Source organism: Theobroma cacao, chromosome 3 (assembly GCF_053813885.1).
Source record: "Theobroma cacao isolate CCN51 chromosome 3, ASM5381388v1, whole genome shotgun sequence".
Lineage (NCBI taxonomy): Eukaryota > Viridiplantae > Streptophyta > Magnoliopsida > Malvales > Malvaceae > Theobroma > Theobroma cacao.
Genome location: NC_142641.1, coordinates 1,348,260 through 1,375,929, shown reverse-complemented (window position 1 = coordinate 1,375,929; position 27,670 = coordinate 1,348,260). Strand labels below are relative to the sequence as shown.

The window sequence follows — 27,670 nt, the reverse complement described above, 5'->3', positions numbered from 1 at the left end:
AAGATAAAAATAAAAGAAAGAGAAAGAAAAGACATAGGAATAAGTAAGCAATTAATAGAAATAAAGTAAACGAATAAGCAAAATAAAAAATAATAAATTATAATATAAGAGAAATGGATAAAAAGATAATATTTGTTATCAAAAGTTAAAATACTGTGGCGGAGAAAATATTAGTCACAACATTAAAATATTTGTTTTAAGTCAATATTAATAATTATGATAGTACATAAATTGAGCCTTAAAGTACCATACTATTAACCATAGGAATAATAAATAATTAATACCGATGATGGGACAATTGTCCAAGATATGAGAAGTCACAATTTTCAGATTAATTTTCCTTAAGTTCGGAATTCAAATTAGGGCTCTACCAGTATGATGGGAGAGCCTTGATTTTGAGATTTTAAATTTTAAATAAATAAAAAAATTAATATTGTTTTCGCCATTAAACCATTAATTAGAAATCAAGTATGCTTTATGTTATAAATTCTTATTATGATAGATCAGGGATTAGTGTAACCTTCTTTATATATAAAGTTTTCTTTTATCAACTTGATTTTTTTATTTTGATTTGTTTTCTTACTTTAGGAAGTAAACGATAAAATTACATTTTATTAACAAAGTAAATAAGGTTTGAAAATGATGAAAGTTAAAGGTAAAGAGAGTGAAAAGGAAAAACACGAGGGGAAGATAAAAGAAAAAAGAAGTTGAACTAACATAAACAGAAATTTTAAACATAAATAAATTAATAGAAATCAACATAAACAATAAAAACCTGATTAAAAATACATATATATAATATTAAGTTTGATTTTTGGATCGATTCGATTTGAAATTTTTTTTATTGAGAACCAATAGAATAAATTGTTAGTATCAAAATATTTGACTGATGAATTGAATAGATCAATCAAATAAAACAATTTTACTGGAATTTCATTTGAATCAGTCAAGTCATTTGATTTGGCCCATTTTGTACTCACCCCCAAGTAGGATAGAGCATGAGAGAGAGAGAGAGAGAGAGAGAGAGAGATTTGAAATTTGAAATTTGAATATAAGAAATACTAATTGAAATTTGAAAGAAAGCATGCGCGGTTCAGATGAAATTTGAATAGTATACAAAGCAGTCAGATTCCTCTTTCTCTCCAAGCCTTGAAGTCAACCTCATCACTAATAATTAATAATTTTAATTTTGTTTGAATGAAAATTTTAAAAAAATTATATGTTTTTCTTTTATGATTTTTAATAAATTTCAAAAACTATAAATTTTGTGATAGTTGGAATTTTCTTTTTCTCTTTTTGTATTTTTTGAATTTCATATTTCTTAGTTTTTCAACAATTGATAAGGCACTCGAATGTCTATATTAATTTCGGAATCAAACCTAAAAACGAAATGAGGAAGGATATTGAAATTAGATGCCCCACTTAATTAAGTCATAAAGTCATAGTCAATATATTGATGCCCCACTTAAGATTCCTTTTACACATTGATCACCTTTAGCCAAAGTGATCACACATTTTAAAGAAAAAGTGAAAGGCCTCCACTTATTTTTTAAGATCAATTAATATTTGTTTACTAAAACCATTTTCAAATTGCAAATAATAAAAAAATGTTTCCCCCATAAACATTTCACTTTTAATTGTAAATTGTAATTAAAATATTATTTTAGATTTGTCTGTTGTCTACTCTTACTTGAAGTTGGAGTAGCGATGATCGTAATAATAAAATATTTTGAATTCGAGTATGATGATTCTGAGGGTTATTTAAAATATAAACTTTAAGCATAATTAATGAACAAATTGTACATCTACATCCTACCCCAAATATCTAACTCAATAATTATTAATTAAAATTAAAACTATAAACCCTTTTTCTTAATTGCTGAATAGTATATGAATAAAAAAATGATAAATAAATTATCTTAAAAAAAGATTGCCAACTGGACTGTTGTCTTTTCCCTCCAAGGAGGACAACAAGTTTGCTGATCTTCTTGCGAAAGCTGGTATTGGGAGATCCACCGAGCTCATTCAGGTTTTTAATCCTTTCATGGTCGATGCTTCTTCTTCTGGTTGATGTCTATTCGGGATTTTGCGTGACTGGATTCCTTTCTTTTTATTTTTTCTCCCCTGTTGTTTCGGCTTTGTGGCTTCTTCCTTTTGATCCCTTCTTTCTCTGATGTTGTGCCTCTGTGTTTTTCTTCTTTAGGATCCTTGTTGGTCCTGCTCTGTTTTTGTGATGTAGCTTTGCCGATGCTTTCCTTAATATACCTTCTGCTGTTCAACAAAATAAACGAAATATTAAATTTTAAAAGTGATTTTTAATTTCGTTGAATTTAAGCTGAAATTTTATTTTCAAATTTGGGAAAAGCAATTTTTCGATCTTTGGTCTTATTAAAGAAAAACCACCGCATGGGGCGGACATGACTACTCTAGATGGGAAGCTGCTGAGGTCCAAGTCTTTGCAAAGTCTTTTTTAAATAGAAAATATAGAATCAGATCTTAAAGTATTAATATTATTATCAGTAAACGTATTGTACCGTTTACATCTTCACATTGCTATGCAAGAAATTGTAATCCACGCCTAATAAACCGTCTGTATCGTGGTCTACAATTCAACTCCAGAGAGCAATCATTGAGCCAAGAACAGTTATAGAGTGTTAGTTTGCAACTGCATGCTCTCCCCACCGATTAACTGAAGCACAAGACTCGTTTTGTTTATCCCTGTAAGTTGAGTATTTTAATAACTTCATTATATGAAATTCCCCACATATATACTTAATATTAGGTGCAAATTAGGTAGCTTGGGAACCAAATCTAATTTTCTTTTTTTCTTTGACAGATGGAGGCCCATAATATTTGTTCGAGCGCCATTGTTGCTCAAGTTCTTAACGGAGCATCTAATTATGAAAACTGGAAAGCTTGCGTACAAAACTATTTGTTGGTTAGAGATCTGTGGGACGTTGTGGAACAAACCTCAGAACCTCCTCAACAGGAAGAAGGTGATGGGGCTGATTTCAAAGCTTGGAGAAAGAGGAATCTGAGTGCTTTGCATGCTATTCAAATTTCATGTGATCCGATCATGCTTTCTCATATTAGAAACATGACTACGGCTAAAGATGCGTGGAACACTTTAGCCCAAGTGTGCCAATTGCCTATGCCTCACCGAGCACCCCAGGTACCCCAAGATGCACAACAGATAACCGAAGATGCACCGCAGATACCAGGTCTCTCTCTCTCTCTCGCTCTTATTAATTGTTTAATTGTTGTTGAGCTCGAAAAAAGTACGTGGAAAAATGTATGTTTTGACAAACAGCTGCCCACGTATTAATAAATATAACAATACAATTAATTTGTTTAAACACAATTAGTCAATGATTATATAATTTTAAATATCAGTAATATTTTAATAAATAAATTTAAATTGATTAAATGTATATATTGAATCATGTGAATTAACTTATTCAAACACATTATAATAAATCACATACAAATTATACGAATCAAGCTATATTGGACATGAAAATCTATATTATAACTATGTTACATTATACAAAATCTAAAATTATTCAACCTAGTACGTAATAAATTACCAATCGTTGGCATAGTATTCTATTAATAACGTTGTGTGGTGGCAGTGGCTAGACGTATTAGCCGCACTCGTATTTTGGAGCTCCTCAAGGCTATTAAGGAAAGAGGTTTGGAACCAGCGAAGAGTCTTTTGACGTCCCAAGCGCATTTAGCCACTGCTGCCATTTGCAACTCCTCTTTCACGACCTTTCATTTCACAATCTTCAAAGGTCAGTTGGATATGATTGACGAATTTCTAAGCACAATGTCAGAGGAAGACCTCAAATTGCAAGATGGTACTGGTCGCACAATTCTTCACCGTGCCTCCATTTACACTAAAAACTCCAAAATAGCCCAAAGCTTGATCAGAAAGAATGGGGAATTACTTACTGTTCAAGATCACAAAGGAGAAATTCCACTTAATTATGCATGTTGGATAGGCCATAAAGATATGACTCACTATCTATGCAACATGACTACACGAGAATTTCTACTCTCACCAGAAAACGAACGTCAGGCAGCGTTGTTCGTCAAAGACTGTATTAATAACAAATGGTTTGGTAAGAGTGACATAAGTTGTAAACACTAAAACAATTCTTTTTTTAATATATCTTGTCACGGGGTTTAATTTTTTTCAATATCATCACTTTACTAGATGTTGCTTTGGATCTACTCCGTCATCGTCCACAGTTAGCATTTGCTCAAGAGAGAAATGGAGTGAATGCTGCTTTAGCATTATCGTGTCAACCTTCTGGATTCCTTAGCAGCAGTGGGTTCTCATTTTGGCAACGCTGGACCTATTCTTGTCAGTATCACTTCTCTCTTTCTCTTTATCAAATTAGTTTCCAATCTAATGCCTTTAATAATTAAAGTAATCCTTTTGCAAATTTTATTTCATGCAAAATTTTTAAATAAATCAAAAGTTATTATTTGTTCATTTTCTTTTTCCACTGGACAATTCTAATTTTATAAAGAAGTAATAGTTGGTGCAAATGGTGTTTAGATGGAATTTAAGGAATAGATAAAATTAGCTTTAAAGTAAACTTTTCAATAGACGTTATTTTTAAAACTTATTTTGCCTCTACTACTTGGTATGCAAAGGGGAATTATATGAATATCCATAGAGATATAATGAAGCCAAAGTCTAACTTCGTCTTACACTTTATGAGAATAGACCATTAGATATGCCTGAAGGTTTGCAAAGTTTTTTGGCCTTATAGCTTACTTTCGGCAGCAAGTAGATTATAAGGAATTTGGACTCTTTTGGTAGTTGATGAGAATTTAAGTGTTTATGTTAATTTTTAGAACATAATATTTCTCTTACTCTTAATTTTTTTCTCTTATCTTGTTTGTTTTTTATGTGTCAAAATGGTTGGTAGCAAATCCTTTACATAGACTTGCAAGTGTCTCTTCTTAAGGATACAACCCTTTCATCAATGTATCTTTTTATCTTAAAGATTCCTTTGCATTTTTGCAAGACAAAATCTTTGGGTAAATGTATTGCTTTAATAATTACTTTGTGAAATGGTAACTATTCATTCCATAAAACATAATCTTTGAGACACAAATATAAAAAAATAGCTTTTCACTTGAAGAGACAACTTTTAATTTTGAAAATATACTAACAATAACTATGGCTATTTATGTGGTGTTTTTTTTTTTTGAAAAGCTAAAAAGGAATGCTTATATTCAGGACTAGAAAAGAGAGTCCTTGTACAAGCAGTCAAAAAACCGTAACATAGCAAAAAGACTTACGGTGAATCAACCATTTGACAGATCAGTAAGAATGTTTTGTCAAATTGAGGGGGGGGACAAAAAAAAGCCCTGCACATTTGTTCTGAACTTGACCAAATCACAAATCTCTACAGTTCAACATACTTCAACAAAAGCAAGAACAAAAAAAACACCAAATGCTCAAAAGAACCCTCACATATATGAGCAGTCAGTATGTACCATCAGTTAGCGACAGAATCTTATTACTATGCACTGGATTGGCTTAAGAACAAATCTACAATAAATCATGAGGCCTCGACACTCCATTTTTAGCAAGTTGATTAGTAGCTTCATTTGCTAACCGAGGCACATATCTAATCTGCCAAGACAAGACTCTTTCGAGCAACTTTGAAATTAGGATGATGTGCTGGCTATATCTCTAAGGTACCTCAAAGGGGTTTTTGATGATGCAACCACATTAGTATAATCAGATTCAAGGATTAAAGAGCAAGAATGAGACCAACTTGAAGCTACGAAAAAGAATATGGCTTCCTTAGCAATAAAGATCTTGATGGCATTGGAGTTAGCATGCCCTATATCTTTAGAGAAAATAATAAGCGAGTCCCTATTATCATTTCTCAAAAAACTCCCAATGCTTGAGTCTCTGAGGTTGCCTCTAAAAGAGCCATCGGTGTTAACTTAAGGAAACCGGCTTGAAGCTTCTGCCATTTAGCCAGGATAGGAATTTTCTTAGCATTTTTTGGGATGATGCCTTTATTGGGGAGTTGAATTAAATCTCTAATGCATAGGTTTAGGTTAAGCCATGACGTTACACCATCATGCCACTCTAACCTTAATGAGTTCAAAAATTTGATCAACATACCATTCCTTGCCTTTGAATGCCACTTCATTCCTTGAAATCTAGATTGTCCATAAGATAGCGTACCAAGCCATGACCCATATGTCTTTGTTATCCAACTGATTGCCGAACTCGCACCATGGAAAAAAACATATTTGAGGATCTCGATGGGAAACCCAATTGACATTCTAAGGCATGGCCCATAAGTGCCAAAGGTAACATGTATTTTCACATTCAAAGAAGAGATGGTTTATTGTTTCTTTTTTTTTTTTGCAAATAAGGCAACAAGCAGATGAGTCACTTATGATTATTTTGCTTGCAAGGCTATCCTTCACTACAATTCCTCCTTGTAGAAGTTGCCAGTAAAAGATTTCAGTTTTGTAGAGGGCAAGACCCGTCCAAATTTTCTCCTAAAGGCCGGTTTACAGCGTAATGGCTTGAAGGACATTGCGGTAGAAGGATCTCGAGTTGTATTTACCATTAGAATTACCCTTCCACACCAAGTTATCTTGAAAGTCTTTGGCTAAGATTTGACAGTCAAGAAGCTCCTTGAATTGTTGACATTGTTCACTCTTCGAACCTAAAACTTCTCACCTTAGATCAATTTGCTATTTCCATTCATTTCCATCCTAAGTACTAAAATCAACAACTCGACCTTCTTTCTTGTTGGCAAGGGCAAAAATCCTAAGGAAAAAGAATTTAAGCATGTATCCTTCAATCTATTGCATATCTTAAAAGCTCACTTTTTCACCATTACCAATTGAAATTTCGATGCCATCACAGACAAAGCTGTTGTAGTCATATGTACCATCAAGGGGTCTGGTGATGTTGTTCCATAGTCGGGAGGAATTCACACTGTTGGCAATAGTTGAGAAAAGACTATCATGGTTGTCCCCAAGCTTTCCTACCAAGACCTTCCTCCACAGGCTTTCTTGTTTATTGTTAAATCTTCAAAGCCACTTGTTTAAAAGCACCTTGCTTTTAAGAGCAATGTCAAGCAGCCCAAGTCCTCCTAAGGCCCGATAGTTGCCAATAGAGTTCCAACTAACATGGTGGAGTTTACGAACCAAATTTGGCCCTCCCCAAATAAATCTTCGTTGGATCTTGTTAATAGTGTTTTGAACTTTGACAGACATTTGAAAAAGTGATATATAAAACACAAGGAAACTATTGAGAACCAATTTAAGGAAAGTGATTTACCCTTCCATAGAAAGAGTTTTGGCTTTTTAAGAATCCAATCTGGTTTCAATCCTTTGAATAATTAGTTGCCACATATTGGTTGATCTTTGTTTCGCACCAAAAGAGAGCCCAAGATAGGTAGTTGGCAGCACACCAAGTTTGCAATTGATGCAAGCTGCCAAGGGCGGCTCAATAAGTTCAAAGGCCTAAAACGAAATATTCAATGAAACATTCTTTTATTGAAATTAAAAAATAATTAAATTTTTATTCTTCTAGTGTTTTAAGATGCACAATTTTTATATTTTTTAAATGACTAATACAAAATCAACAATCAAGATTTTTAATTCAAATAAATCAACAATCATATAAAATAAAAGTAATATAATAATATAATATAAATTAAAAATTAAAGTAAAAAAATATGTAAATATTAGAACAATAGTACCTAATTGTTGAATGCTTATAGTAAATCGCAAATGAGGTTCATGGGTTTATGAAGATAATAACATAACGACTTCTTGTGTATTCTTTGGAGGAAAATTGAAGTTAAAAGAAGAAGGAAGAAAAAGCAAATGAGAAAAGAAGAAATCAAAAGTAGATATTATACATTGAAAAAGAAATAATTGGTTTTATATATAGGAGAAAAAATAGTTGTTAGAAATCATTAAATATGTTGATTGGTTATAGGAGAAATAAGTGAGAAAAAAAAATTGTTGGAGATGATTAAATACATATAACCGTTAGTTGATTAGAAATAATATAGTATTCTAGAAAGTAGAAAGTAATAGCAAATTGAGATTTATTAGACACATAATTAAGGAAGTGAGAAAACAAGTAATTTTATTAATTATTTTTTATTTTCATATTTTTTAATTTTTATATACTTTTAATGTAATAAATTATATTATAAAATTATAAAGCCTCTCCGAATTGGGGGCCTAAAGTCCTTGCTTGAGTGGCTTTACCCAAGGGCTGGCCCTATAGGCTGCCCACTCTTCAACAATATTTTGCTCAATGCCAACCCCATAAAGGTGACTTTTCAAGAAGCTTATATTCAGCCCCAATATCACTTGAAAACACCTTAGAACCCTTTTAATATTAAGAAAAGAATTGAGGTAAGGTTCAAATAAGATTACTGTTTTGTCTATGTACTGGAGATGAAAAGCATGAATTCTGGTTCGACCAACAACAATACCTTTAATCCGCTAATTGTTGACAGCTTTATGCATCATAGAGCTAAAAACTTCCACAACCAAGTTAAACAACATAGGGGACAATGGACATCCTTGTCTTAAACCTGTACCCATTTTAATTTCCTTGGTAGGGGTTCTATTGAAAAGAACCAAGACTGTGGTAGTGGAGATACATGACATTATGCACCTACGCCATTTGAACCTGAACCCCATATTTTCCATGATAGAATCAACAAATTCCTAAGCGACACTAATAAATGCCTTTTCGAAGTCAACCTTGAAGAAGAGACCTCCAACTTTACTTCTTCTTTTCTTTTTTTTTTATCTTATCCAACATTTTATTTGTAATGATGGAACAATGAAGAAGCTATCTTCCACTGATGAAGGCAAATTGGTTAATTCCAACAACCTCGTAAATAACATTGTGCAACCTTAAAGTAAGGGTCTTGGCAATGATATTGTAGAGACAACCTACAAGGCTAATAGGTCAAAAGTCATTAAAGGTTTTAGGATTTTCCTTTTTAGGCACCATGACAACAAAGGAAACATTAATAAACCTTGCAATAATCTCATTAAAATATAAGTCCTAAACCAAGTTTAAAATTTCTTCCTTTATAAATCCCTACTAACTTTTGATACAAAAGTTAAATCCATCCGGCCTTAGAACAAAAGTTAAATCCATCCAGCCTTAGGGCCTTACTACCCTCAAAGCTAGCAATGGCTTCCTATATTTCTTGCTTAGTGAACTTCCTCTCATGAGATTCCGTAGATTCCATTTTGAGTCTCATGATATCACGATTAAGGGCTTTAGGTCTATGCACTCCCTTGTGTTCATAAAGCTTACCAAAGTGTCGTTCAATCTCTTTTTTGATGAGCTTCAAATTAGTGATTAAGAGGCCTTGATGTAGGATTTTGGTTATTCGGTTGGCTCTTTTTCTAATTGAGGCGATATTGTGGAAATAACACATATTACGGTCTCTTTCAAAAAACCATTTGATTTTTGCTTTTTGCTGCCATGTGCGTTCCTCTATTCTGTATAGTTGCCATAATTTTTTTTTTTGGCTAAGTTTTGGCTTTTTTCAGCATTAATCCGTTTAGTTTGCATATTTTATAAAATTGATGAATATCTAACTCTAGAATGTGAATTTTGTCACTTAAATTGCCAATGGTGTCATGTTGCCATGTTCTGATATTCTACTTAGTGCTTCTTAAGCGATGTCAAAAACGGTTAAGCCTACTGAATTTAGCATTATTTTTGAAATCACACCAAGTAAAGTTACCACTAGATAAGGGAAGATTGAAAAGACCTGACTCTTTTATGAAGTCTCTAAATTTAGACATTCAGCTATCCACATACTTGTACCCGGTTCTTTCTTCAATAGATTTGACGACGTCGAAGTCACCTCCCATGCACCAAATAATGTCTAAACTGCTGATTAGCTCTAATATCTATTCCCATAAATTTAATAGAGTTATGTAGTTTTCTTATGGATACCAATCAATAGGTCAATAGAAAGAAATATATGAATTATTATGTGAATAAATTTTAAACTAAAAGAAAACAAAATTAAAAAGAAAACTATAGGTTTCAACTAACTAAATGAATAAGTTAAAGAAAGAAAAATAAAGAAGTGTAAAAATTTGGATTCGAAAGTGTTAAGTTTTATTAATTAACATATATATATATATGTACACAACAATGTAAAACTAACTGATAAAACTAAGTATCTAGATAAAGCTAAGATGATAAGAATAGAAATTAGATTACAATAATAGATAACGTCTAGTGTTATCTTTAATAACACCCCCCTTCAAGTTGATGACAATCTTGACATGAGTCGAAGCTTGGCACAATGCTTTTCAAATAGAGATTTGCCCAGCGATTTAGTAATGATATCGATTATTTGATCAGCATTGGAAATAAATCGAATAGCCAATTTACCTTAAGCTACCAATTCCCTCACAAAATGGTAATCTAATTCAACATGTTTTGTGCAAGAATGGAAAACAAGATTGGTAGTAAGATAAATAACACCAATGTTATCACACTATATGGTAGAAAGTGAAGAGGAATGAAAACCTAATTCTCCTAGCAGGGAATGAAGCTAAGCTAACTCAGCAGCGACATTTTCCATGGCTTTTTATTCACTCTTTATGGATGATGAAGCTATTGTCGGTTGTTTCTTGGCAGTACAAGAAATCAGATTGACTCCCAAATAAATTGCATAACCATTAGTTGAACGTCGATCATCAAGACACCCTTCTCAATCACTATTAGTGAAACATTGGAGCAAAAGAGAAGAATTATTCGCCAAGAACAACCCATAATCACTAGTATTCTTAAGATCATCCAATAAGCATTTTACAACTTTTTAATGAGTAGTAGTAGGACAATGCATGAATTGACAACAGAGCTTATTGACGAAGAAAACAACATCTGACCTTGTGAGGGTAATGTATTGAAGGGGCCCAACAATTTTTCTATACAATTTAGCATCCTCAAAATGCTCACCCAAGGGTTTTTACAAAGGAGGATTAGCAGCCATAGGCATATAACAAGATTTGCTTGCTACTATATTTGTTTAGGAAAGTAAGTCTCTAGCATATTTTTGTTGAGACAAAAGCATACCATTTGGTAAGTAAGTAATTTTAACACCAAGAAAATAATGTAGAGAGCCCATGTCACGAACAAGGAATCCTTGATGTAAGTCTTTGATAAAAGAATGAATCATATTCGGATGAGTACCTGTGACAAGGATGCCATCAACATAAACAAGAAAAATAGCTTAGGATTGCCATGTAGCTTAATGAATAAAAAGGTGTCGACCTTAGATGGAATAAAGCCATGTTGAATGAGATAATTGTGAAGCTTGTGAAACCAAGCTCTTGGGGCGTGCTTTAAAACTATGTAATGACTTTTACAGTTTACAAACATAATCAGGATGTTCACTATCAATATGGCTAACCGGTTGCTTCATAAAGATTTCATGATTAATATAACCATGTAGAAATGCATTAAATATATCCAACTACTTAATATACCAACCACAAAAAACGATCAATGCTAGCACAATTCGAATAGTTGTGCTTTTAATAACAAGACTAAAAGTTTCAGCGTAATCTATTCCATCTTGTTGTGAGTAGCCCTTAGCAACGAGACGTGCTTTACAGCGATCAACATTGTCATCTAATTTCCTTTTAATCTGGAATACCCATCAATTGCCAATGACATTTTGATGTTGCGAACGAGGAACCAAAGTCCATGATTAATATAACCATGTAGAAATGCATTAAATATATCCAACTACTTAATATACCAACCACAAAAAATGATCAATGCTAGCACAGTTCGAATAGTTGTGCTTTTAATAACAAGACTAAAAGTTTCAGCGTAATCTATTCCATCTTGTTGTGAGTAGCCCTTAGCAACGAGACGTGCTTTACAGCGATCAACATTGTCATCTAATTTCCTTTTAATCTGGAATACCCATCAATTGCCAATGACATTTTGATGTTGCGAACGAGGAACCAAAGTCCATGTGTTATTAGTAAAGAGTGCAATAATCTCATCAGACATGGCATTTCTCCATTCGACATATGGTTTGGCTTGGAAAATGTGTAGGGTTCTTGATGAAGAAAGTTTGGTTTAGAGGAAGGCAACAGGGCTGTATGAGCATGTCATTGTCTTTGGAAAGTAGAGGGACATTATTTCATTATATGCGTGTGAGGTGGTGAGGAAGAACAAGAATCGATTTTGTAGTTGAAGTTATTGGAAACAAGATATTATGTTACATCAACAACTAAATCAAGACCAGGTAAAGATTAAAGATTAGCAAGAGAGAATAAAAGAGATCGAGAAATTGTAAGAGATAAAGAGGAGGTAGGATTAGAATCTACTAAAGAAGGCATGGATGAGGATGAGGTGTTTAGGCATATTTGGGTAGGTAGAGGTTGACTATGACATAACGGGATAGGTAAGGTGATAGGGATAAAAGATAATAATAGAGTAGAAGAATTAAAAACATTACTTGAAGGCTTGCATGTGACTGTGTGGCTATCTTTATACCCACAAAGAGAAAGCCATTGTTGTGAGGACTGAGACATAGAAACAAGTTGAGTGTATTTGTGAAAGGAAAATTCTTTGTCCAAGAATTTGACGTGTCAAGCTAAGTATACGCAACCTGTGTCCAATTGAAGACAACAACGTGCATAATGAAAGGGAGAATCACTTAAATAAACGCATAATTTTTGCGAAAAACAAATTTATGTTTATTGTATAGGTGCAATAAAGAAAAAAGAGCACAGACAAAGGGTTTGAAAACGAAATGATCTAGATTTTTATTAAACAACAAGGAGAAAGGACTTTTATGTAGAGTAATAGGATATGGTAAGGTATTAATCAAAACAATGGCCATATCAAAAGGAAAATTCCAATATTTTAAAAGGACTTTAGCATGAGCAAGTAAAATAAGGCTAGTGTCAACAAGATGACAAATTTTGTGCTCAACAATACCATTTTGTTCATGTGTGTATGGACAGGCAATGCGATGAACGATACCGATTTGTTGAAAATACTTATTTAATTTATAATATTCAACCCCCCAATTTGAATGAAAAGCTTTAATTTTAATATTGAATTTCCATTCCACAAAGTTATGAAAATTAAGAAAAATGGAATAGACCTCACTTTTATTCTTTAAAAAATACACCCAAATGTATCTAGTGAAATCATCAATAAATAAAATGACATATCTATGTCTTAAACTTGACAGCATTGGAGTCAGGCCCCAAACATTGGAATGAATAACATCAAATGGAGCTTGACTCCTATGATCAACAGAAGCCAAAGCAAACAAGCTAATTTACCTAACAAACATGAAGAACAAGGAGACACTAGTGAAGATTTCAAACAAGGCAAATTAAAATCTCTAACTACTTGAGAAACTGTGCGAAGGTGAGGATGGCAAAGTCGAGCATGTTAATTTGTAAGAGACAACCGTTCACTAACCAAGGCTTCCTTCTTTATTTGCAAAGAACGAAAAACATAAATTCCATCTTCACTCGGTCCATGCAATAAAACCTTCCTAGTGTCCTGATCCTTAATAAGAAAAGTGTTGGGCAAGGATTCAAAGAAACAAGAATTGTCATTAGCAAATTTTTGAATAGATAAGAGATTCTTGGTAATTTGTGGGACATTTAAAATACTTCAAGGTTTGAGATTGCCATGGGAATAAGTAAGAAATGCAGTGCCAGTATAAAAAATATGCAAACCTTGGCCATTACCCACATGAAGTTGATTACCACCTTTGTAGTCATTGGCAATTGTGAGATCAAAGAGATCTAGAGTAGTATGATAATTTACCGTAGCGTCTGCAAACCAAGGTGTAAATAAACTAGCATGGGTGTAATATGTAGATGGATGGGGTGAATAAGGAATAAATGAAGAAAATGGAGACAAGCCATAAAAGACATGATTAGCTCATGGATTAGAAAACTATCATGGAGCATAACGCTTTCTGCATTTATCTACCATGTGATTCTTGAGTCCACAAATCTCACAAGGGCTCTATGGGCGACGTGAATAGGAGATAGAGGATTTTTGGATTGGAAGATAATGGCATAGAAGTGTAGGAAGGAGAGGGGTAGAATTGTTGGAAGAGGTAGTAGATTTGAGAATAATGTTAGCAATTGGTTGTTCATGAGTGCCTTTAAGAAGAATTTCGTGAGCAACTAATTAACCATGCAACTCATGAAAAGGGACAGGATTAGGCCGAAGATTAAGGGCAGTAAATAATGGCATTAAATTCAGCAGAGGTCATTGTTTACCTAGCAACACTTAATTTATCAGTAAATATTTGGCCCATTGTAGATATTTAGAGATAGAAAAATCATTTTTCTTGAATTCCTGAAGTTCAATGTGAAGCTGAAATTGAAAATTTTTAGAAAAATCCCAAAAGCATTGGCAATAGGGTGCCAAACAGTGAAACAAGAAGATAACCCAATCAGATAGAGAGAGATTTCTTCAATTAAAGAAGATAACAGCTAAGAAAGAAACATATAGTCTTTTGAAACCAAGATTGATATTCGGGATTGGTAATTTGTTCTTGGGGTAGGGTGGGAGAAAGAATAATCTTGGCTGGTTCAAGAGAGGTTCCATCAATAAGGCCATTAAGATTTTAATAGTTTAAGAGAGGCAAAAGTTGTGTTTTCCAAGCTAGGTAGTTTTTGGTAGTGAGTTTTACAGAAAAGGTGTGATGAGCAGTTGTAGGAGTAAAAAGGGGAGAAGTGGAGGTTTGAGGAATAATACTCATGGTGATAAAGGTCTGACACCATGTGGAGATTTTGATTTGTAATTGTTAAGTTTTATTAATTGACAAGAGTATATATATATACAATAATGTAAAACTAACTGATAAAACTAAGTATCTAGATAAAGCTAATATGATAGGAATAGAAATTAAATTACAATAATAGATAATGTCTAGTATTATCCTTAACAAGAAGAACTAAACACAAGAAAGAAAGAAAATGTAAAAAACATTTAAAGAATAAATGAGTTTGCACGTAAAAAAAAATTGTAGTGTATGTATAATACATCATAATATAATTTAACGACAATGACATATTGTTGTTGTAGGTTTAAAGGTAAAACAACCCAAAGCTTGGTTTAGTGAACACGATGTTTGGATAAATACTTATGAACTACAAGATCAAAAGGAAATGAAAAACTTCACAACGCAAGGTATGTTCTACTTCATGACTTGAACTACAAGGAATGAATTGGTTTTCTAATAATAAAGAAATTCTTTCTACTTTAGAAGGTTTTTTTCGTGTGTGTCTATGTGTAATTAAACTTACTTGACTAACCATAAAAAAAGCTTTAAGTTTAATTTTACAAAAAAATAAATTCTGTGTTTGATTGGTGAAAAATTCAAAAAAAGAAGTTTCAAATAAAAAGGAAATCACATATAATAGTAATATATGAGTGAATTTTTGCCTCAGCTTATGGAAGAGTTTTTCTACTACAAAAGTACAAGTGTTTAATTCTCAAAATTTTAAAATTTTTAGCTTATGCGAGAAGTCTATTTGACCTTTTAGACAAAGTTGCCGATCATATTATTTTCAAAAAGTGCTAATGAGTAGTAAAAAGTATTTAATAAGACTTCTTTATATTCTCACTTTATTTTTCATAATTTATAAAATTATAGGAAGAATTATATTTTTTTATATTCATCTTTTTCGTTTGGTTCAATTTTTTCTCTTAAATTAATTCATTTTATTATTTTTAATTAATAAAAAATTATTTTATTTATTTATAACATGCATTCTAAAATTTATAATTTTGTTGAATACAATTGAACCTCTTATTTTTTATTTATAAAAATAAATTAGAATATTATTAAATAGTTTTTTACACTCTATAGTACTTCTGCATTAAGTTTACCTAAAGCTATTTAATTTCTCTTCACAGTACTTTTTAAAACAATTCTACTCAAACCGCACTTTTTATACAAGCTCTAAGTAGGAATGCTCTAAGATATGTTTTTCATAATTATAATTAATTTTGCTCTAAGTGTTGTTTTCTCAATCAAACATCTTAACATTAAAATTTTAACTTGAAGATCTCATATTCAAATCCTCGGACGACAAGAGATCTTAGGTATAACAAAATGTTTTCTTAATCAGAAATTGGAATCTCAAATTTATATTTTTTTCATTTTTCCTTGGCTCAATCTCAAATTGCTCAGACTTGATATTCTTTACATTGGCCTGTCTAAGTCAGAGAATGGGTTGAATTGTGCAGTTGCAGGGCAATTACTTGGGTTGGGGTCAAATCTCTTAAAATTCTTTGGTATGTTACTTGATCACTTTTGTTTATTCCCTTTATATATTTTTCAACTCTTGTTTTGGCAGCCATTTCTTCTATTATAGTAATTGGTTAAAACTTATATTTATTTATGTAGGAATCAAGCAAATATATGATTTAAAGCTGGCCCATGTCTATGCCCATGAGCTTTTGCTTTTGATGTCTAAGACAATAGCTACGTTTGAGATGGAACAATGTTATCAAGGATTAGTGATTCCAGCAATTATCAACGCTGCTCAACGGGGGATGATGGAGTTTATTGTTGAAATCATCAAACATAATCTAGATTTATTGATTATTAGTGACGTGGACGATAGAAGCATATTCCACATTGCAATTGCACATAGACAAGAAAAAGTTTTTAGCCTCATATATGGGCTAGATACTATAAAGTATATTTTTCTTTCTTTCACTGATGTGAACAACAATAATATGTTACATTTGGCAGGGAAACTATCACCCCAATCTCAGCTTAAGCTTCAACAAATCTCAGGAGCAGCTCTGCAAATGCAAAGAGAACTACAATGGTTCAAGGTCAGCATCTCTCTCTTTTTTATCAAAGGCATATAAAAGTTTCATTGATAGTGAAACTTCACAAAAAATTACCCTTTTATCTTTCAATTTTTCCACATTTAACACATAGCTCAACGACCAATAAGATATCACTTTTTTTTTTAACATACTCAACACATCAATAACATAGGCATTTGTTGAACATTTTGAATGAAATATGGAAAATTGAGAGAATACACAAAAGGTGAAGAAGAACAAGGAAGAAATTAGTCGAGAGGAAAGAGAGAGAAGAATTCTTTTCCACCAAAACAGGGCAACAAGGTTGCATTTCATTTAGCTTAGAAATAACAAATATATAGATGGTTTGATGAAAGAGAAAAATAAATGAAATAACAAACCATATAAAGCCATCTAGCATTCTAAGGATTGAGGTGTGCTAGGATCGGTGTAAGATTCCCTAGCACAAGAACTCAAAACAACTACCCAAACGGTATAGTTTTAACAAGAAAAAAAAAGTATATTCCAATCCTCAACAAACATAGAGGTAAACAATAAAACACAATAAAAAAGACTAAATGTTATAGTGACTATATATGAAACGACAAGAGCAAGAACACTAAACAGTAGCTTCCTAAGACCTTCTTCTTCCTTTCAAATTTCTTAGTTTCTTGCAAAATCACCATTAAAGCTTTCACTGTAACAGCTTGGTTGCAAGGCAAAGACCATAATTATTCAACGCACCTCCTTGGTGTTTGAACTACAAATCCTCAATTCAATTCTTAGAAACATGAATTGATCCTTACTCAAGCCTTTTGTGAAAATATTTGCAAGTTGAATATTGGTATTTCAATGCTAAACATTGTAGATGCCCAATTCTGGTTAACTATTACTTTTAAAGAACTGTTTACAAGAAAATTACATCAGGGATGTTCCAAACACAGAAGTGCCCCAAGGTGTTCCAAGCGTGGAAGCGCGGAAACACCCAAGGGTATTCCAAGCGTGGAAGTGCCTAAGGGTGTTCCAAGCGTGGAAGCACCTAAGGGTGTTCTAAGCATGGAAACACACAAGGGTGTTCCAAGCGCGGAAGCGCCCAAGGGTGTTCCAAACATGAAAACTCCAAGGGGTGTTCCAGGTGCAAAATCACTCTAAGAGCAAGTATGGAACAACTGTTTGTACGATGAGGTAAAAGCAAAGAACAAGTGGCAGGGTTCATGAGTTACCTTCACATTTGGGATGTTCTAGAGAGTTTGGCTTGGTGGCTCAGATATGAAGATAATTAAGAGGAATTCCTTTTAACCTTTCCTTGAAGTACATGTGCTTCACCATTTTTTCTTCCTTACTCCTTAAAAATACACGTGACTCACTATCAAGTGTTGCTATTCCATTACTCAAAACTTACGCCAACTACTCAACTACATTGTCATTCTTTTAATATCCCATAAAACATTCTTCCATCTACTCTTCCATGATAAGCACGTTCTCTCATGATTAAACATGTTCTCTTAACTACTCATAAGAAAGTGCTCCTATTAAGTATAAATAGAAAGTTGAGATGTAAGGAGAAAGGATTAGATACCTAGCAAAGATTACTCTGAAAAGTCTCTCTAGATTCCTCCAAGCATTCTTTCTCTTAAGCCTTTCCCAATCGCCATTGTCTATTGCCTCTTCCACCTTTTCTCATCCTTCACCACCTCCCACCCAAAGCACTTATGCTTCAAGGACTGCTTCATTCTTCCTCTCTGTTGCCTCTAACGAATCCTGATTCCCTCATTGCAACATATCATCTCTCTCTCTAACTAAAAGAACCCTCTACAAACATCAACTTCTTCTTCTTTTATACCTTCTCGAATAGCATAGACCTTCACCTTGATATGTTTTGTTTTGCCATATTGGATTGGATTCTTGGCAATTGACATAGTAGATTTGTTATCAATATACAACAAAATACCTTTCTTAAAGCTATAACCCAAATCATAGAAGACTTTCCTCGACCAAATCACATGATTTAAAGCTGTTGCAACTGCTGTATATTCTGCTTTAGCTGATGACTGAGCTTCCACCTCCTAATTTTTTGAATTCCAATTGAATAGCACTTCCCAATGAGAAACAATACCTTGTAGTACTTTTGGATTCATCAGTACTTCCAGGCCAGTCACTGTCACAAAAGCCTACCAGTTCATTACTAGACTTTTTCTTAAACTTCAAACCATAGTCAAATGTTTCCTTAATATACCTCAATACTCTCTTTGTTGCTGAGTAATGAGTCTGAGAAGGTTACTGCATAAACCTGGATAATAGGCTTGTTGAATACATAATATCAAGTCTAGATGTTGTCAAATAAAGTAAGCTTCTTATAATACTTTTGTAAACAGAATTTACTGCACTTGGGGAACCATCACCCTTAGATAACTTGCAATTTGTAGGTAAAAGAGTATCAACAAGCTTACACTCTTCCATTTGAAACCTTTTTAACAATTCTTTAACATATTTACTCTGATGTATACAGATAAAATCAAGAGTTTGTAGAAATTACAATCCAAGGAAATAACTCATCTCTCCTAAGTCAGACATCTGAAATTCACTCATCAGTTTAGCTTTAAATTCCTTCAACAATGACTCACTCAACTAGTGATGAGCGAGTTATCCACATATAGAGAAATAATAAGCCTGTGAGATTCTACAAAGTTACATATAGTGTGTGCTCATTTGCACTTCTTTGGAACCTTGAGATGTCAAGTAGGTGTCAATCCTCCCATATCAGGCTCTAGGGGCCTATTTCAAGCCATATAAGGCCTTCACCAACTTACAAACTTTACCTTCAGTTCCAAGAAAAATGAAGCCCTCTGGTTGCTGCATATAGATATCCTTTGTAAGAAATCCATTCAAAAATGCAGACTTAACATCTAAATGCCAAATTTTCAATCCTTCCTTAGCAGCCAGAGCAGTGAGTAACCTTATGGTGTCATGCCTTGCCACTAGTGCAAAAGTCTCCTAATAGTCCACCCCTTACATCTATGCATAACTATTAACCTTGCCTTGAATCTGTTGATTGTGCCATTTGCATTTAGTTTGACCTTGTAAATCCATTTGACGCCAATGATGTGTTAATCCAACAGGTTTATATACTAAAATCCATGTACCATTGTTCAAAGTCATTTGTATTTCTTTATCCATTGCTTTCAACCATCTATCATCCTTAGCAGCTTCAGAATAGGTGGTTGGCTCACACACTGCCACATTACACTTGAGTACACCTGACATAAATGTCTTGTAATAATCCAATGCTTCTCATTGCATGACTCATGTCACTTTCTGGATCATCTTCATTGACAGTTTCTTCATTAACCAGTCTTATATTTTCACAGTGTTCAATAGTCAGCTTCTCCCAATTCCACCTAACGTTCATATCAAACTTAACAGCTCTACTAATGATGATCTTCTTAGAGTCAACACTATACATTTTGTATTCCTTTGACTTTTCACTATAGCCAACATGGATACCTATCTGGCTCTTTTCATCTAGTTTTGTTCTTTTTTCATCAGGGATTGTGACATAACCAACACAACCAAATATTCTCAAGTGAGACACAGATGGTTTATGACTAAACCACCATTCATAAGAAGTTTTGTCTACAAGTGCCCTTGTCAGATTCAGGTTCAACAAATAGTTTGTTGTATTTATAGCTTCCACCCAAAATGACTTAAGTAATCCTTTCTGAGATAGTAGACACTTAGTTATCTTCATGAGAGTTTTGTTCTTTCTCTCATATACTCCATTTTGCTGTGGATTATATGTCACAGTCAGCTGATGACTTATGCCAAGTTGAGATAAAATCTTTCAAATTCTATAGAAGTGAACTCCTTACCATTATCACTTTTGAGAATTTTGATACGTGACCTTGCTTGATTCTCCATTAGATTTTTGAACTTAAGAAAGTTCTTCAGAGCTTCAGACTTAACCTTTAAGAAAAAAAACTACTAATACCTTAATGCATCATCAATAAAGATGAGATAATAACTGTTCCCTTCAAGTGACATAGTCTTCGTTGGGCTTCCCAAGTTAGTATGGATCAACTATAGTTTTTCTGTAGCTTTCCATCTCTTTTCTTTGGGAAATGAAAGTTTGCTTTACTTGCTTAAGTGACATATCCTACAGACAAGGTCAAGCTTCTCAATCTTAGACAAACCTTCAACAATATCTTGTGAATTCATTCTTTACAGCGACTCATAATTGACATGTCTCATTCGTTTATGCCACATTTCAGAATCAGTAACAGTACTGTAAAAGGCTTCATGCTCAGTGGTACTCCAGTCAATAGAATAACACTTGTACTTCATCTCCATAGTTAAGACTTTATCTCCATTTAGATCAAATATGGTACAATATATGTTCTTGAATAGGAGAGCATAATGACTCTGAGTGAGCTAACAGGAGTTTTTGATTAGCTTTTGGTACAAAGTACACATCAGAGATGTATTTGTTGCCTATTTGAGTTTCAACTACAACAGTCCCTATCCCAAGGATTTTCAAAAAAGTACCATCACCAATTTCAACTCTTGATTTGTAACTCCTGTTGAGTGGTGAATTTGCTTTCATCACTTGTCAAATGATTAACAAGCACTATCAATCAACCATTCCTATCTTTGGATTGGTTTTCCAATTTCTCTAACCATAAACAAAACTTCATCAATAGCTTCAACTTCTTCATCAATAGTTGCTTCTCATCAGAAGTTGCAACCTTATTCTTACATAACTTTTCCACATGGCCAAGCTGATTTCATGACCTGCATTTCACATGAGGTCTATACCAGTAAAATTTTACAGAATGAGTATTCTTTTTACAATGAGTATAAGGAGGATCCTTGGTTTTTTGCTTCCCTAACTTATCACCACCAATTTTCTTCCTTTTATCCTTTTTTTTTTCCAGAAATAGTTCTTCTAGTACTATTACTTCTAACTTTCAAGTTCTTAGTTTTAGCCACTAAGGCACTATTAACCAAGTTTTTTTTTCCTAAAGGCCCTTCTCTGTTATAATCCTTCTAGTGCATTCACTAGCTCTTTCAAGGTGAGTTGTGCAATATCTTTTGAGTCTTCCAATGAAGAAATTTTGGACTTATATTTCTTAGGAAGGCTAACCAATATTTTGTTCACTAATCTTTTCTCAAGTATTACCTCTCTAACAGTCTAAGTTGACTAACAAGTCTCATTAATTTTTTAAAAAGTCCCTAATTATTTCATCATCTTTTGTTCTCAAAATTTCAAATTGTCTAGATAGATTTAAAGTTCATATCTGGCTAGTACATTCACTCCTATAAAACTTATCCTTCAAGTGATCACAAACCTCTTTAAGATTTTCTAAATGCATGATCCTAGCAAAAATTACATTAGAGACAGCAAATTGCAAGCAAGACAGAGCTTTATACCTCTTAGCAATGTCTTCTTCATGTTGCTTGAGTTGAGCTATGGTGGGGTTGGCATGCCTCGGTATTAGCTCAGTCCTAGTTTCCACTGTATCTCAAAGATTGAAGGCCTTAATTTAGGACTTTATCTTCATCGCTCAAAAAGCATAGCTATCTTTGTTGAACATTGGAGGAGTAGATGTGCTAAAACTAGTTGTTGCCATGAAAGAAAAATAAGAACACACTACAAGATGAATAATGATCCAAGGATAAATGAAAAAACAAAAACAAAACAGTCCCTCAAGGTCCCTTAAGGTGCTCTGATACCATGTTGAACATTTTGAATGAAATCTAGAAAACTAAAAGAATACACAGAAAGTGAAAAAGAATAGGGAAAAAATTAGTCAAGAGGAAGGAGAGAGAAAAATTATTTTCCACCAAAATGGGCAATCAAGGTTGAATTTCATTTAGCTTAGAAAAAACAAATATATGGATGGTTTGATGAAAGAGAAAAATAAATGTAACAACAAACTAGATAAAACCATCTAGCATTCTAAGGATTGAGGTGTGCAGGGATCTGTGTAAGATTCCCTAGCACATGGACTCACAACAACTACCCAAACGATGTAGTGTTAACAAGAAAAAATATATATTTCAATTCCCAACAAACATAGAGGTAAACAGTAAAACACAGTAAAAAAGACTAAATGGTAAAGTGACTAAATATGAAACGGCAAGAGCAAGAACACTAAACGGCAGCTTCACAAGACCTTAGTCTTCTTTTCAAATTTCTTAGCTTCTTGCAAAATCACCGTTAAAGATTTCACTGTAACAACTTGGTTGTAGGGCAAAGACCATAATTATTAAAAAACATTTCACATAACTTGAAAAACTTGTTCCCATGCGATTTCTTTGTATAAAACATATATACATACACTTATGCCTACTTCGATTGATAAAACCACATCAAAACATTTCCTAGGCACAATTTCTTCAAACACCATTTTCATGCATTTCTAAAAGACCATTTAAATGTAAGTCCATTTACTTTTTAAGCCACCACCACAATTCAAGGCCACCTAACCAAACTCCTCTGGTTATCTACTCTTGAAGCTACAATGATGCCTATAACAAAAAGGTTCATGATTAAAATTCTAACACATGCTTTCAATTATAGAGTTTCAACTAGAACTATATGCATAACTTAGATCTAGGTTTTGCTCCAACACTGTCTACACAATTTCATACCCAATTCAAATCTTAAGGTTGATTTTTTTTTTAAACCTTACCATGGTAAGCTCCTTCAATCTAGCTTCCAATCTTGATATGTGAAGCTAGGGTTGGAGGTGGGTGAGAGAGAGAATGAAAAAGTTGAAAGAAAAGTGAAAGAGAGAGAATGAAAATAGAAGAGATAGGTCTTAATCAGTTGTTTCCCTCTTTTTATTTTTGCTTGCCACTTTAGAAGTATTGATATCTCTGATGTAAGTATCGATACTTCCCATGCAAAATGCCTTTCTAGGGCATTTTGACCCTTAAGTATCAATACCTCCTTTGTAGCTATCAATACTTATCATGCAAGATGCTTCCGAAGGCATTTAGGAACTCAAGTGTCAATACCTCTATTGTAGGTGTCGATACTTTTCATAAAAAATGCCCCCCAAGGTATTTTGGACAACAAGTATCAATACCCTCTTTCAAGGTATCAATACTTCATAGTTTGCCATATTTCACTCCAATTCTCTATCATTCAGTTTCATAGTCATTTTCTTTCTCTCAAACAACTTAAGATTTCTATAACTAGGGTTTCTAAGGTGATTTTGAGACATGTGGCTCAAGATCCAATAATGCCTTTATGTCAGATTATCAATTCACCTTTATGTAAAATTTCGAAGTTCTACAAGAACCTCATTTATCTCCCACTCTTTTTTTATAAACACATACTCATTTCTAGCTCCTTGTATCAACCACAACGTAGAACTACACACAAATGCCCAATTAAATTTACTTTCCATTTGTTCGCCTAAAAACATGACCTGCTCCAAGAAATGAGCAATTGTGTTCGGCATGCACATTTTGCACTCCCACCATTTCATAATCTCTCACCATAAGTTCCAAATTCATTTACAATTTAAGAGAATGTGATTACTTTCATTTATACATACCTTACACCTTGGGCTCATCTTCTGCTCCTCCGACATTTGCATCCCTCTATATGCTAGAAAGCTTTTTGTTGGGATTCATTCCAAGTAGGCTAACCAGAAGAAAACATTAGACCTTTGGTGGTAAAGGTCACTTCCATATTCGATGAAGTATCCCATTCTCCTCTTGCGGTGTCACTCCTAATAACTTGGATGACATTTTCCTCACTGAAAAACAGCCCCTCTCATCCCATGTCCATACCAACTTATCGCCTCTCTTAGGAACCAAGAAAACATAATCAAGGTTCTCTAATAATCTACCCAACTCCAACCCCCAATCAAACAAACTCCTTCTAAACTCAATCTTTTAAAGCATTCCATCACCTTTGCCTCCTTTTTAGTCACAATATTAAAAAGCCAAGAAAAGTTCTCCCTAAGAGGATCATCAAGCCACACATCATACGAAAACAATATGCTTTCACCATCTCCCAAAACCCATCTACACCCTTCAGTCCCAATAAAGCTAGGAACGGCCCCGTCCTCATTTTGAAGTCTCATAATATCTTTTAGCTTAGTATTTTTCATTTACTATTCAAGTCAAAAATAAATATTTGCAAGATAAAATTCTTCGACTTTCTTTTAGCTTAATCGTGAAAATATTTATTCACTTTCAGTTTTCCAAAAATTTGATTTATGAAGAAAAAAAAAAGTTAGAGCTCAATAACATTGAACAAAAGCTTTAGTCAAGTAAAGCACATAGAAAATTTTCTTTCCCAAAAAGAAGTTTTCTTTGAATATCAATTGGGCTTGCATTGAAACTGAAATAAATAATCTTTAAAGTAAATTTTTGGCTAAAGAAATGTACAAAAATATTAAGCAAACCATACACAAAAGTCATTTCACAAGTCTATATTTAAGTTGTTTCTTTTATCTTTAGCTCACTTCCTCGCCCAATCCGCTACAAATTCTAATTATAAGGGTCAGTTCCTCGTGGAAAAACAAATCTTAGTATTATTTGTTCTTGATCAATAACTAAATTTAATTCCTCTTGCTTCATTTTGTATTAAAACTAGTGCATGATTCTTTTGTAACTAAAGTTTCCTTTGGTTGATGTTTTTGTTTTTTACTTTTGACTTTTTTTTTTTGCAAAAAAAAGTAAAATAAATAAAAATAAATATAAAAGCAAAGAAAAATAATAAAAATTATAGCAAAAAAGTAACGATATATAAACAAAGTCTAAACTAATGAGTTTATGTATTTTTTTTAAAGCAATTTTAGTAGCACTAGAACCTTTATAACAACCGAAGTCTTCAATGTTGTTTGCAGAGCACTTCTTTTTACATATAAATTGACTTGTGCTGCATCATATCTATACAATTCCATATCCATCCACCACTCAGAGTTTTAGTGGCAGATACTCATATGCCTACATGACCTTAGAAAACATTGTGGAATAGCTCTCTATCCTTTACCCAAAAAAACCCAAGCAAAACAAATTAGGGTCCCAACAACCTGTCCCAGCATGATTTTTAATCACTCCCCTATAAGTAATTAAGTGATCAGAATTAAGTAAAAAACACAACTAAGCACTTTTCCTAATGTTCTTTACAACATACACAAAACCACAAGATCCTAAAATTCAATCCAGCTTGGATTTGGATAAAACAAAATTAAGAAAATTAGGAGGTACCTTGTCCATCAACATCCCTAGCTAACACACATACACGATCAAATTCTAGGACTGTTGATGAAAAAAAATTGAAATTATTATATGAAATTGACTGTCTTATTTAAAATTTTTCTGAAATTTATCACAAATTATTATGTACGTGTATAATCTATTGCATGTATTTGCTCTAGTATGTGAATAGAAGTTCAATGATGCAATGGAGTTGTAAATGTTAAAGTTTATTGCAAAATTTTAAAATCACATGACTAAATTTAAGTTGTCACGAAGGAAATTGCATGGTGTTTTTGTAATATTTATTTTTATTTGTGATCTAAGAGCTCACTTTTTTCATTTGTGATCTTTTGAATTTGTTTCAAACTACGTTAAGATCCCATTAATATGGAAAAATATGGACAAAATTTGGCATGTGGCACTTAGATGAACATACATGTGAAAAATTCTATCAGGAAGTTGATAAATGGATTATTTGAAACAAATTTAAAAGAATATGAACGAAAAAGTTTTTTAATCAGAAAAGAAAATGAGATATTGTGAAGAAGTTATATACGGATTAATCATAAAATTTACTCGAGTATGTAATGTACAATGAAAAATAAATATGAGAAAGGAAAAGACCCTGAGAAATCTTTTGGCTTTAATGTATGACTATTTTCATTTCATTGAAGTTAAATTATACTAAATCCTTTCTCAATCGAAAAAGGACAAGAAAATAAGTCATCTAAGTTTTATTGGTTTTATAAATTATGAACACAGGAGGTGGAAAGCATTATACCAGCTGCGTATAAAGAACATAGAAATTCTGAAGGGGAAACTCCTTACGAAGCATTTAATCGAAGTCATGCAGAATTATTGAAACAAGGGGAGAAATGGATGAAGGATATAGCGCAATCCTCTACGGTTGTTGGCACTCTTATCATCACCATTATGTTTGCTTCTCTCTTTACTGTTCCTGGAGGCCTTAATCAGAACACTGGTGTTCCCTTACTCTTAACAAAGAAATTTTTTAAGCTATTCATAATATCGGATGCTGTTTCTCTCTTTGCTTCGACCACTTCAGTGTTGATGTTCGTTGGCATCCTCACATCACGATATACAGCAGATGATTTCCTAAAATCCTTGCCCAACAAATTGATCATCGGACTTTCCTCCCTCTTCATCTCTATTGCAACAATGATGGTAGCTTTTTCCTCAACTGTCATTATCATGCTACAGGGTAAATTAGAGATTGTTATTCCGATCGTTTTGCTGGCTGGCATACCAATCGGTCTCTTTGTGTGGTTGCAGTTTCCACTTCTTGTTAAGATTTCTATCTCAACTTATGGACCAGGGATCTTTGATAGGAAAATGGAGAAATGGGTCTAGTTAATTATAGGTATATTTATGTTTTCTGAAGGATGTGTCGAATTGTGATTGTAAGTGATACTAATTTTATGTTTGGTGTCAATTTTCAAAGACATGGATGGGGAGGATTAAACTCCTCAACGCCCCCCTCTATTTTCTGTTACAGTTTCCTGTTACCAAAACTTTGACGAGCTTGGATTCTAATATATCTCC

At 33.2% G+C, this 27,670-nt stretch overlaps 1 protein-coding gene across 7 annotated transcripts; it reads left to right on the top strand.

Moving 5' to 3' along the window:
• Positions 1-1,913: 1,913 nt before the first annotated feature.
• Positions 1,914-27,620, top strand: LOC18507097 (uncharacterized). Of its 7 annotated transcripts, none has more exons than XM_088804984.1 (9): positions 1,914-2,029; positions 2,620-2,720; positions 2,837-3,221; positions 3,633-4,124; positions 4,220-4,369; positions 15,146-15,250; positions 16,313-16,360; positions 16,473-16,909; positions 26,870-27,620. In XM_088804984.1, exons 3-9 carry the CDS (start codon positions 2,837-2,839, stop codon positions 27,476-27,478), a joined length of 2,226 nt encoding a protein of 741 aa, XP_088661110.1. In that variant the 5' UTR covers positions 1,914-2,029; positions 2,620-2,720; the 3' UTR covers positions 27,479-27,620. The 7 variants fall into 7 exon arrangements, with proteins under 7 accessions (XP_088661110.1, XP_088661109.1, XP_088661114.1 ...); XM_088804983.1 differs by having other exon boundaries at positions 1,922-2,029; positions 2,204-2,720; XM_088804985.1 differs by having other exon boundaries at positions 1,947-2,029; positions 2,563-2,720.
• Positions 27,621-27,670: the final 50 nt, after the last annotated feature.